This window comes from Kogia breviceps, chromosome 11, assembly GCF_026419965.1.
Source record: "Kogia breviceps isolate mKogBre1 chromosome 11, mKogBre1 haplotype 1, whole genome shotgun sequence".
Lineage (NCBI taxonomy): Eukaryota > Metazoa > Chordata > Mammalia > Artiodactyla > Physeteridae > Kogia > Kogia breviceps.
In genome coordinates this window covers 79218989-79231931 of record NC_081320.1, presented here as the reverse complement: position 1 = coordinate 79231931, position 12943 = coordinate 79218989, and the positions used below count along the sequence as shown (strand labels likewise).

Genomic DNA, 12943 nt, shown 5'->3' with positions numbered 1-12943 from the left:
ACAGGTAACCCAGCCCCTCCCCCCACCCCCACTGCTTCCTCTGCGTGAAAAGATAAGGGCTTCTGCAGCATTCACCCAGACTCTCCACATTAACCCAGTGCCGAGTGCCATACGCCTAGACCAGCCAACGGATGTGATCCAGATGTTAATGGCATTGCTGTCCAACCTCCTCCTCATCCTTTTTATCCCCAGTCTCCTTCCAACTCCAAGTTCAGTACTCCCAGCTCAAGGCCGCCTCTGGCCCTCAGACTTGGTGCTTCTCCTTGGTCTTTCCAGCTTTTGCATCTCAACTTCCCCCTCATGGTCCCTCTGGGTGTGTTTCCCTGGCCCGCAGCATCCGTGTGGCCCCATGGATAACCCCCCCTCCTTCCCTCCGCCCTCCCAGCAGCCACTCTTCTGGTGCCCCCGTGTGGTCTCCCCCCAGAAGAGTTCCCTGCTCCCCGTCTCCCCCCCGCCCTCATCCCAGGCACAGGTGGTCCAATGACACGGAGACCCGCACCCTAGACCCGGGATGCAGAGACAGCGACTCACCGAAGTTCTCCCCGCCCCAGATGTCCATGTCCGTGTCATATTTCCCCAGGTAGTCGAACCAGGATTTGTCCATCACGAAGAGCCCTCCAGCTATGATTGGAGTCCTGTGCATTTGGAAGGAAAAGAAGGAGAGTCAGTCACGGGAGGGGGACTGCTGCCGCGTTCTTCTGTCCTGATCTTGAGGCCACATTCTCCCCGTTTCTGCCCCTCTGCAGAAAGACCAACACTGTCCACTTACCTCAAACAGGAACATGCTCCAGCCTTTTCCCTTTGACTGTAAATCTCCTGACCCTGCAGACAGGCTAATATGCTCGTCTGCACACCTCCTACGGTGTGCAGTCGGGATTTGCTCAGAAGCCCGGCTGTTCGGAGGGCCCGGGGAGCCTCCCCCGGGCTTCTGCCACAGGCCCTGCCCAGCGGGGCTCTCCTGGGAGCTCCACTACAGGAAGCGGGGACCATGGGCCACTGACCAGGTAGAGAAGAGGGGCTGCGGCAGCACCTGTGAACAGCACAACCATTTCTTGAGACTGGACTCTCTCTTCTTTTTTTTTCCCCTCTCTTGCCTTCTGCTACAGATTGAGTTATATCCCCCGAAAAACATGTTGAGGTCCTAACCCTGAGTACCTCAGAAAGTGACCTTATTTAAAAAGAAGGTCTTTACAGGGGTGATCAAGTTAAAATGAGGTTATTAGGGTGGGTCCTAATCCAATAGGACTGGTGTCTTATAAAAGGGGACATGCAGTTGCAGAGACAGACATGCACAAAGAGAAGACAACGTGAGGAGACACAGAGAGAAGATGGCCCTCTGCAAGCCCAGGAGAGGGTCCGGCACAGCCCTCAGGAGGCAGCGACCCTGCCAACACCTCCATCTTGGACTTCCAGCCTCCAGAGCTCAAGACAGTATGTTTCTGTGGTTTAAGCCACGCAGCCTGTGGCACTCTGCTGCGGCAGCCCTAGTAAACAAACATACCCTCATCTTCATTCTCTTTCCTTGGGGTCCTCTCCCAAGCTCCCCTCCCCTTGACCACTGAAAAGAGATTCCAGAGAAGCCACTTGGAAAGGAAAGGGCTGCAGAGTCCAGCCAAGCAACCCAATATAAGCACAAGGACGTGTCTGCAAGAATCAACAGCTCGGGTGGGGTGCTGACAAGCCCACCGGGACCCGGCCCCTCATTCAGTGGGTCCAGAGGGCGAAGGGTGTTTCCTTCTATGTCACACAGTTAGTTGACGGGGAGCAGGTCAGAAGCTCGGTCTCCCGATGCCACGACACCCTGCTATCCTCCGGGAAACACTTGTCCTCTGATGAGCAGAGATGTTCCCACAAGAAGAGAACCTGCCCCGAAAACCCTACCCCTGGGACAGAGAAGGGAAACCCAGAGGCAGCTGCACCATCACCGCCTTGTCCTTGACCTTTGTCCAGGTCCACTGCCACATCAGACACTTCTGGCAGCAAGTAACCGAGGCACTGGTGTGTGCCGCATGGCCCTGAGGATGGTGGGAAGGTTCTGCTCTCCCTTTAGGACCAAATGGCACTATCTGGCATGCCACGTGGCTCCAACCTCCCTCTCGGCATCACTCCAGATCATGAAAGCTGGAGGAGGGAGGAGGGGCTGGCAGGTAGATGCGACAGAGGCCCCACTGCAAAGTTCTCCCAATTCCCACCGTTTGTCTGCGTGTCACCACTCAGCTCTTCATAGCTCTTTGAGTCTCAGTTTGACTTAAGTTAGTTCAATGAAAATGATCAAACATTTACTCTATGGCAGGCCCCGAGTTGCAGAGGTGCCCCTGAAGAGCCCAGAGCACCCCTCCAACCCTGGCAGGGGCAATCCCCGTCCCGTGGTCTTCTCTCCACATCCTCAAGCACTTGCTGGCCTCCAGACGTTCCACTGGAGGCAGGAAAGTTTTAGCTTGGAGGTTCCCAACAGGTCTGGGACATGTACACCCTCCAGTCTTGGGAACGCTGAAGCCACACACACGATGCAGACACTGCGGGGTGGATCCCTGGACTCGATTGGAGCCCTGGACACTGCTGGACCCCTGTGCTCTACTCTACGCCGAGCCCTCAGATGGTCCTGAACCCCAGCCGGCCACCTGGCCACTGTGCTGTGGGTCACAATGGGGTCTGGAAATGAGAATGTAGATGAGGACAAAGCTATCCGCAGCACCGCAAAAGCAGCCCAGAGCTGACGCCCCTGTCGTGTTCTCACGTGGGACACAGCAGTCGTGTGTGTTAGTACATAGCAGTGACCATGCCTTGACAGCAGCCTCCACTTACAGCAATGGCAGACTCGACCTGCCAGGCTGAATCCTGACATCCAGGACCTGAGGGCCAAGGAGCCATCTTTTCCCTTGTCAGAGGCTCAAACGGGACCATCTGGGACCCTCCAACGTTTAGCTGGAAGCGTAAATATTGCCACGGCATGTGCGTGGGTGGAGAGCGCTGGGCAAGTCCTCAGCACAGGTCTCCACCGGCCCCCATCCCTTCAGCAGAAGTCTCCACGAGGATGGAAACCTCCTCAAATAAGGGCAAAGGCGGTGCTGGCCTGGCAAAGGGTCCTCTTGGTTTCTTCCCAATCGTTTGAGCATCTCGCATGGACTGCTTCCCTATACCACGTGACAGCGGGAAGGGCCACAGGGTTATGAATCTGCCCACCCCTCACCCTCGCCCTGACTCACCTAATGGGCTCAGTGGGGTCCAGGCGCCCAGACTTCTGCTCTGGTGTGAGCTGCTCCCATCGGAAGTGGAGGCTCCAGTCAAACCCTGCAACACAGCATCCACGTGGCTGACTTGGTCTCTCTGATGTACCTGCAGACCTTGCTCATTCTGTCCCTCTACTAGAAGCTCAAGAACGTACCCGGTTTCCCAGGTGGTCCCCGGGATAACAGGTCTCACCCAAGCTGGTCGGCAACAGAGCTGCCTGATCTCCCTTCCACGGCTTCCTTCTTTCTCTACCCCCTACTGCCTCTCTGAGCCTTCTCTGCTGGGTGGACTTAGGGAACCAAAGGCACAGGATAAAGAGTGGGCGTTGACAGAGCCCAAGAGTGGGACCCAAGGGGGACACAGTGGACAGTTATGGAGTGTGGCCCTTGGCCAAGAGTCTCGGGAGCCGGGGGGTATAAGCAGGAGGTCTGTGAGGGGCTGAATCACCCCAAACCCCTCTTGAGGAGCCAGCACTCAGCCCTGAGCAGAACTGTGGTGCGCCTCGAAGAGAGGGAGGCACCCAATGCTGAGATGCTGGAACAATTCAGGCCCCACACTGGAGGGGGGCCCTTGCTTCCCTCGAATCCTCAGGCCCTGGAGTGACCCCGTGTTGGAGCTAGAGCTCGGGGGGCTACGAGTGACCTGCCGCCTCCCCGGCCCTTCCATTCACAGTCCCCTTGGCGAGGGCCACCCTGGAGCTATTGACATTACAGGATGCAGGGCTGGAGGTTCCAGACAAACCACTAGGAGATTTTTCCCACTTTCCCCCTTGGCAGCAACGACTAGGAGAAAAAGAAAGTCCTTACTGGGCAAGGATGTTAGCCCCACTCACCCCCTCTAAGTTCCGTGGCCGACTCGATGTAGTTGAAGGTGTCCAGGTGGATGATATCGATCACGGGGCAAACCACCCGCGTGTAGTCCTGTAAAACAGAAGGCCTGCACGCTCACGTGGCGGCATAAGGGAGCCAGGCCGGGGCTCGGTAGGGCCTCGCCCTGGGAGGGCCGGAGACTGGGTTCAGGGCCTTGACTGAGAACTTTCCTCTCTGGACCTCAATGTTCTCATCTATAAAATGGGCCAACAGACACTGCGACCTCTCCAGTTACGATGCCTACAATGCTAAGAACCTTTCCTCTACTCCTGGGCGCCTTCTCATGGCCACGTAGTCATGGTGGAGACGTGGGGAGGCTGGCTGGAGCGTGCTGCACACTGAGAAAAGGGACATCAGGAAGAAGGGGACCCCTGAAGTCCTTCAGTGCCACGGGCCTCTCAGGAGGCAGAGGACACAGTCAGCCAGCAAGGTGGCCTCAAGCCTGCAGCTCCAAGAAGCAAAGCCACACCTCCACAGTGGGAATTTCCCAACACTTACCTTCTATGCCTATGGTTCACGGGCAAGTTGATACGTAGCATCTCCAGAGATTCCGAACTTCAGTTGTCACCTGTGATAATCAAGTCTGTACCTCCAGCCCTGACTTTGCTCCTCACTTCCAGACTCGGGTGGATCCAGTACACCACCAGCCCCTCCATGTGGATGAACACAGCCTTTCAGTGGTGCCTTCACCATCCTCTCCCCACACACCCTCCTTCCCTTGGTTCCCTATTTCTGTCAACATATCCCCCCTTCCTCCCCAGCACTAACTTCAGAAGCTACATCTCTGCCCATCAACTGGATCGATCCCGCCGACTGTAACTCTAAAACTGCTTTTCTGAATGGATGCTGACTCTCCCTTATCCCCTCGAGCCTGGCGAACATGGCAGTGGACTCCCAGCTCCTCGCCACCCTCACCTCACCCTGTTCCCTTTCATTCTACAGGTGGCTGACAGTTGTCTTTCAAATCTCACTCTGTAGCTCAATAGCTAAAAACTTGAATTGCCTTGAAGATAAGGTTCAAACTCTTTAGCCTGGCATCCAAGATCATCAGAAACAGGCCTGTTTCTAGCTTTGCGGCCTCATTGCTTGCTACTTCCCCCAGGCTACCCCGCTGATAAGCATCAAAGTCATCCAGGGGATACTTTCAAAATCTGCAAGACAAATTCACCAGTTCTTGGGGACCATCAAGGCACTGCATATGTTTTAAAAATGTTCCTTAATTCTGGATGAACACTCCTGTACTGGTAGTATACAGGAGGGGAAACTGGGCTCCCATGGGCAGGATAATGAGCTGTGACCAGAAGACTCAGTGGCTGAATGGGAATCCAGCAGCTGGGAGGAGACAACAGGCCTGGGCCTACAAGGCAGGACCACTTTTCCAATCCTTCTCACCTACCACCCCCGGCCAGCATGGGCAGGAACTTCTGTTTCTCTTGCAGTCATTTAATTTCCTGATTCAATCTCTCCCATAAGTAAGGCCGTCTTCTGATTTTAAGCTCAGATTCACCGAGCACCTGCCTTGACATTCACAGACTTAATTTGGCCCTTGGTCTCCACACACAACTCATCTCAACAGTGACAAGGTGCCTCTGAAGCCAACTGGCTCCCATGGAAGGAAATGCTCATTTTCAATGCATTGCTCCCTCTCTGGGATGTGCACAGATGCTTCCTGTACAGCACCTGCCCAGCTGCCACAGTGCTCTGGGGCCACTGTCACCATCTGTCCGTGTGTATATACACACTGCATGCACACACAGCCATCCACCACCCACACCAATATCTCCACAGAGACACACCCCAAAGACATTCTCCTGACTTGAATTCTGAAATGTTCTCAGAAGTTCAGAGACTGATCTTTTCTGTGGGTCTGACAAAGTCTTGTTTTTGCCTTTGTCTGCTGAGTTTGGGCCTCTACTGTTTCACTGAGTCTTTAGGTAAAAACCCTTGTGCCACAAAGGATTAACCTAAAGATACGTTTAGCCCTTGCCCAACTCCTGAGAGGTTAACTTCTAAGCCCTTGGCATGTTCTGCCTATAAAAGTGTCTGTTTACCTGGGACTCCGGGGTTACATCAGATAGTCTATGCTAACGATGAGATTTGTGGTGGCGGCCTTGGGTCACGGGGATGCCAACTCAACCTGACCTCTGGAGGGGCATGGAAACCATGGCGGTGATTAGACACGTCTATGTGACTGACCTCCAATAAAAACCCTGGACACCAAGGCTTGGGTGGGCTCCCCTGTTTGGCAATACTCCATGCATGTTGCCACCCATCCTGGCTGGGGGAAGCAAGTGCTGCCCACACACCAGCACTGGGAGGGGACAACTGCACGATCGTGCCTGGAACTCCCGCCATGCACCTCTTCCCGCTGCTGATTTTACTCCAGATCCCTTTGCGGTAATAAACAGTAACCATGCGTGTAGCATCTTTGCTAAGTTTCCAGCCCTTCTAGTGAATTATTGAACCTGAGGGTGGTCTTGGGGACCCCAAACTGCAATACTGTTGTTTTTAAATCTTTCCTCAATATTTGGAAACTACAAGGCAAAATAAAATGCTGGTTGCTTACCTTGGCCACAGGCTTCCCCAGAAGCCATCCATGGGCTCTGCCTCCAGGGCTATGACAGACTCTGGGGTACTCTTCTGTAAGTTCTGAGGGTTTCTGTCCTTCTACAACTCGGTTGTGACAGCTGCTTGGCTCAGAGTCATGGAGGCCAGACAGGCAGAGAGGGATGTTTGGGGCTAAGTTCTGTGTGGAGCCAATGTTAAGAGGGGGCTGCAGGAGACGTTAGACATGACCCCTCGAAGACAGGACACAAACCTCCCTGAGTGACCCTGGGGGTCATATCTGCTCCACTTCTGTATCCCTCAGCCCTGGGACAGAGCCGGCTGGGCAGCAGGTGTTCAGCTGGCATTGGCTAAAAGAGGGCAGCTATGAACTCTCTCTGAGGACACTGTCAATGGCTAGAGGCAAAGCAGGTGGATCAATTACAGCTGAGCAAGATGGCCTCTCCTCACACAGGCTCAGGGATGGATGGTCTCTCCATAAAGATGCCCAGACCCACTGCAGGTCCCCACCTGTGTGCTCCAGTGGCTTTACCTTTAAGGCTAGGTCCACAGGTAAGCTCAAACGACAGCTGGTGAAATCCCCGGCAGATCCAGAACAACACGCCCTCCCCCCTCCCCGACACAAATCCAAGCCCAAGCCCCACTGAGAGCCAATGGCCATCAATCACAGCTCCAGTCATACCTCTCTTCTTTCTCCCTCATCTCATATAATTAAAACCACATTGTAAACGGGCAATCAAAAAACTTCTAGAGATGACCATTCACTCATTGCATCCACCAGCATCACTGAGCACCTACTATGGTTTAGCGACTGTGGATGGTACAAAGATGAATAAGACCTTGCTGTCTAGGGAAGGTGGTGGACAGGAGAGCAGAGGAGTACAGTGTGGGGTATCTGTTAGCCTGGAGGGAGGGATGGGGGAGCAGGAGGGGGGCCAGGGACCTGGCTTCCCATTGTGGTTCTGACATCTAGAATACGTTTGACCTTAAGCAAATCAGCACACTCTGAGGAGCTCTGTTTCTTCATCTATGAAGCAAAGGCAAATTATAATTTGCAAAACTATCCTGCCTTCCTAACAGGGCTTTTGGAAGGAACAAGAAAGGAAGCATGTGAAAGGGCTTTGAAGCATATGTAAGCCATTATTTATATCAATTTGCCAAATGCTACAGGGATTGAAATTTCTTAAAATCTTTTTTTCCTACTAAAGGAATATGTAGATAAGGGTGGCAGGGAAGAAGCCTCTGTTTAAAAAAACCTAACAACTTGGTGCTTGTTTCAAGTATCATCATGTAATTGAAGGGAAGGAAGGGAAATCAAGGAGATTTTCCATGTGGAAAACACCAGCTGAGGACAGCTTCTGACAGCTCGAGCCCAACCTCTTTCTTATCTCTTTCTATTTTTGAAAATCCCAAACTCCAATTACAGCTTAAAATTTCCACTTCCACTCACAAGATCAAATCACGTTTTACTCTGAGATGAGACACATACGAAGACACGTGGAAACAGAGGCTGACACATGCCCACACTCCCCATCCTGAAGGGGATGTCTTAGCAGAACCATCTTGTCAACAAGAGTCGGGGTCTGGTGAAAACCTCTGCAGGTGAGGGTGCAACCACAGTCTGGGGTCTGTCTGAGCAATCCTCTGCCATGGAAGCTTTAGGTCAGAAAGTGGTGGTGGGCCGGGAGCTTGGCCTGGGGCGGGGCTGAGCCCACTCTTGGGGCCGCATGACTCCTATAGGAGGAATGCTGTGCAGGGATACACAAGAGAGCATTTTTTCAAAGAGGGCTTCAGAGATGGACTCAGCACCACGGGGAAGGAAAGGGCCTCCAGATTCATTAAGGCTGCCCGAGGAAAGCATCCTGCAAGGAGACATCAGCCTGGAGGTCCTTATAGGTCAAACACCGAATTACCACACAACCCAGCAATTCCACTCCTTGGTATGTACCCCAAAGAATTGAAAGCAGGTACTCAGAGGAAAACCTGTACACAAATGTTTGCAGCAGCATTATTCACGATGGTAAAAAGGCAGAAACAACCCGAATGTCCATCAGTGGGTGAGGGGATAAACAAAATGTGGTATATACTGTGACATTGTGATATGAAAAGAAATCTGAATTTAGCCTTTGTTCCTTCTAAAACTCTTGGAATTTCCTGACTGATTGGGGGTGACAGGAGTATCTTTTGTTCTCATAATAAGACTTTTTCACTATATCTGAGTTTATACGAATGAGGTGGCTCTTGGAGGAGGGGGGGCTGGTTCTCAGAGGAACCAACCATGTGATTTAAGGGCTGGAAATTGCAGCCGCATGCCCAACTCCCTCACATTCCCTTCCCCATTTGCCCCCCACCTCCAAAGAGAGGAGAGACGCTGGAGATTAAGCTCAACCACCAATGGCCAATGATTTCATCAACCATGGCTATGTAAAGAAACCTCCATGAAAACCCTAAACAACATGGTTTGAAGAATTTCCGGGTTTACTAAGAATGGACTTGAGGACACGGGGAGGGGGAAGGGTAAGCTGGGACAAAGTGAGAGAGTGGCATGGACATATATACACTACCAAATGTAAAATAGCTAGCTAGTGGGAAGCAGCCGCATAGCACAGGGAGATCAGCTCGCTGCTTTGTGACCACCTAGAGGGGTGGGATAGGGAGGGTAGGAGGGAGGGAGACACAAGAGGGGAGAGATGTGGGGATATATGTATATGTATAACTGATTTACTTTGTTATAAAGCAGAAACTAACACACCATTGTAAAGCAATTATACTCCAATAAAGATGCTAAAAAAAAAAAAAAAAAAAGAGTTTCCGGGTTGGGGAAGAAAGCAGGGTGTGGATTCCTTTTCCATGGTCCATCCCAACTCTCCCTCGAAACTCTGCCCAAAATAGTGTTTCACAAATGTCTGATAGTTAACTTAGAGGCACGAAGCGAGCCCGTTTTCCTCCTATTCCAACCTTATCACCTCCCGTTGCATCTAGTTTCGTATTATTATCATTTCCAAACACTGAGCACCTTACTCTGTGACCCCAATGAGATGATGGGTACCACCCTGGGTTTGTCATCTGTTAAGGGAGACAGAGAACTAAACCCAGAAAAGGAAATTGCAGGGCTAAGTGGGCAATTCGTGCTGGGAGTGATCCCAGCTGGCCACGCAGTCAGGCAAGACTTCCTGGAGGAGGGGAGACATGGGTGAGGCCCTGGAGAGCAAGGGGGTTGTGGTGAGGAGGGGAAGGGCATCCAGGGACAGGAAGGGCTTAGAGGGAGGTGAAGCAGTGGGCATGTCGGGCACGGTCAGGGAGGAGGAGCAGTCTAGCTTTGTAAGAGTGTTAGACTGGGGAGGCTTGCTGCATTTGTAGATGGAGCACAAAGGGAGGGGAGGATTTGGAAGGGCCTCCAGCGCCGGGCCAAGCTCCTCAACAGAAAGGTCTTCTCATAACCAACTATGTCTCCATCCAGACCTCTTCACCTGGTTATGTCACACACATATACGAGCCCTCCCGATCTCAGAGAAAGTGGTCACGGGATGGGTTTTAACATCTAGGCCAGGTGTGGGAACTTTGTACACCCACTGAGGTTCTCTCAACGGATGAACAAAGTTGGTAAGGATTTCTTAGTACTCTGAGCAGTTCACACATCTCAATTCTTTTATCCTCTGAAAACCGTCATTTTGCAATAGGAGTCACGGAGCCACCTGGAAGAGTGAGAAGGAAATAACCACAGCACAGGGGGAGATGCTGTTGAGGCAACACTGAGGTCCCTGGCGTTGGCGGTACCAGCTAGGAAATATCCGCCCAAATGATATGATTCTCTCGGAGGCTGTATCCTCACCTGTGAAATGGGTATGTTACAAACACCCGGCTTCCCACTTCACAGAGAAGCTGCAGGAGACAGTAACTCAGGGAGGAAATGAACAGCATAAATGCTAGTCACAGACACTGGCATCTAAGCATGCAGTGCTTTCTGCAGATCAAGGCGGGGGAGGGGTGGATGGATTTTGGGGAATATAAAATAATGATGGGAACATTTAAAAAAATATTTCTTAAAATTTCAAGAGGAATAACTGAGACCCACAGGGAGAAAGCAGACAGAATTCTAGAGTAATTTAAGGGCAGACAGAGGCAAGGAATTCAGGTCTCTTAGCATCCACCTCCCGCTCCCACCTTGGCATTTGGATGAGGGTGACACGTGGCTGGAGGTAAGTCAGAAGCCTCAGGATTTGCGTTATGAGGCCTGGTTAATTCCACTGCTTCCTTTTCACAAATGACACTCATCAGCACTCCCTTTCTGGAACTTTCTAACGTCTGGGAGAAATCGTTCTGGGCAGTTCTCTTGGCCAGGAAGCTGCGTGTGTCATGTACCGGCCATCGGCAGCCCCACCTGCAGGCCCGCTGTGGGTGACAGTGTGATGCAAAGAAGAGGTCCTGGGCTTTGTTCCACGGCTGCCTGCTGGGCGACCCCGGGGAAGGCCACTCTCCCCCATTCTCTTCATCTATAAAGTGGGGACAGCAATCTGTCCCACCCATCCCCCAAGGGATTGAGGACATACGTGAAGTCCTGAGCTTACAGAAGTGGGGGGCACGGAACCCACCTCGCTCACCTCTTTGACCCTGTGCAGCAGGGGCTGGAGCCAGTCCCTGTTCACCTCACAGTGGCTGTCGAGAAAAGTCAGGGTGGTGCCCTGGGCAACATCAGCACCCCGGATCCGGGACCGCACCAGACCTGCAGGAGGGACAATCGGCCAAGTGGACGCCAGCGTCGCTCCATTGTCTGGGACCACACAGAACACACGCCCAAACGCATCCCACCCCCACCCCCCACCCCAGCCCCGCCCAGCAGCACAGACCCACCTTGCCGCTCGTTATTGCGTAAGCATTTCACCTTGGGTAGCTTGATGAGCTGTCTGCAGTCCTCGGCTGCAAAGACAAGAGGTCACGTGGATTGAGCGCCTAGAGGTGGAGGCTAGCGGGGGGGGAGTAGGTGAGGCAGCCCTGCCTGCCGTCGTCCCCGGCCCCAACCGCGGTGCCCTGTCTTGATGCCGGGGTGTTTGTGGGCTTTGGAAGGGGCTGACTGACCACAGCTAGCAAAATACAACATGGCCCGGTCTGTGCAAAGTGGCCGCAAGGGGGCCACTTTGGAGCAGGTCAGTCACACAGTGACACCTGCGTACTTGCTGGAACACTGCCAGATGGGAAATCTGGGCATGGTCACCTGGGGACATTTCTGCTTTTTTATAGATCATTTAAAGCATGATCAGAGTCCTATTCACTTACGTGGGGCCTGATAAAAAGCTGCTGGGAGGCCAGAGAATGGATGAGACAAATTTTGGAGTTTCCTTTCAGTTCATGGACTCAATACAGGAGACCCTATTTGTTAGGGGATCCGTCCAGTGTGTCCCGTCACCCAGAGGTGGTCCAGTTCTCCACCATGCAGGGAAATGTGCTGGGATAGGCAAGAGACCCATCCTAGGCATTCACCCTGGGTCGCCCTGGCGTGCCCGCCTGCCCCAGCACTCCTGGGCTCTGAACTCCACATCATAAGTTTTGATTTTGCTTCACTGGTTGGCCAACTTCAGCCTCTCCGCTTGGATCTGGACTCTACAGAGTGACCACAAAGACTTAAGGAGCTTCCTCAGAGCCAGGTGCTGTTCTAAGCACTTCAAATATGTTAACACGTTCATCCTATATAAACCATATATATCATTGTTATCCCCATTTTATAGGCAAGGAAACCGATGCACATAGAGATCAATAATTTGCCCAAGGCACAGAGCTAGTAAGTGAGTCAGTGACAGGTCTTGGATTTGAAGCCAAGCAGTTGGCTCCAGAGGCCATGCTCTAACCATTAAGCTATTCTGTTTCTAAGTGAATCCAGCAGCATTCCCGTCTCCAGCCTCAGTGCCAGCTACCTCCCAGCAGGATGAGTGTCTCCCCAGCTCCAACCCCTTTCTCACTAGGGACGGGAGATCAGATCACTGAGTCTCAGGACTCAAGTCTGATCTGATTACCCTGGATCTGGTGCACAACCCACTTGCGCCTGACTTCCAAGGTTCTGAGGCTGTGTGTGAGGTGTGGGTTTCCAGCCTTCCTACAGCAGACCCCAGTGTGGTAGTGGCTCCGACGCCCAGCTTCCAGCATCAGGGCTGGTGGGGAGAGACTCCACTCTTCTGGGACTCGGAGCTGTCCCCAGTGGCCATCACCTGCTTCCCCTGGTTTGGGAAGAGGCGGTTCTGCCTGCATGTGGCCGACTGCCTGCATCAGCACTGGGGCTGGTATGA

General features: G+C 52.7%; 1 protein-coding gene across 3 annotated transcripts in view; it reads right to left on the bottom strand.

Annotated features, from left to right (window-relative positions):
* Positions 1 to 12943, bottom strand: part of GALNT14 (polypeptide N-acetylgalactosaminyltransferase 14) — a 220104-nt gene that overhangs the window by 29975 nt on the left and 177186 nt on the right. For 2 of the 3 annotated variants that reach the window (XM_059079635.2, XM_067007868.1), the window contains exons 5-9: positions 11517 to 11582; positions 11267 to 11388; positions 4064 to 4151; positions 3207 to 3291; positions 532 to 635 (exon numbers count right to left, since the gene is read on the bottom strand). In XM_059079635.2, coding sequence (XP_058935618.1) covers positions 532 to 635; positions 3207 to 3291; positions 4064 to 4151; positions 11267 to 11388; positions 11517 to 11582 — 465 coding nt within the window. Of the gene's footprint in view, positions 1 to 531; positions 636 to 3206; positions 3292 to 4063; positions 4152 to 11257; positions 11389 to 11516; positions 11583 to 12943 lie in introns of all 3 variants that reach the window. The other variant, XM_067007867.1, reaches the window with a different exon arrangement.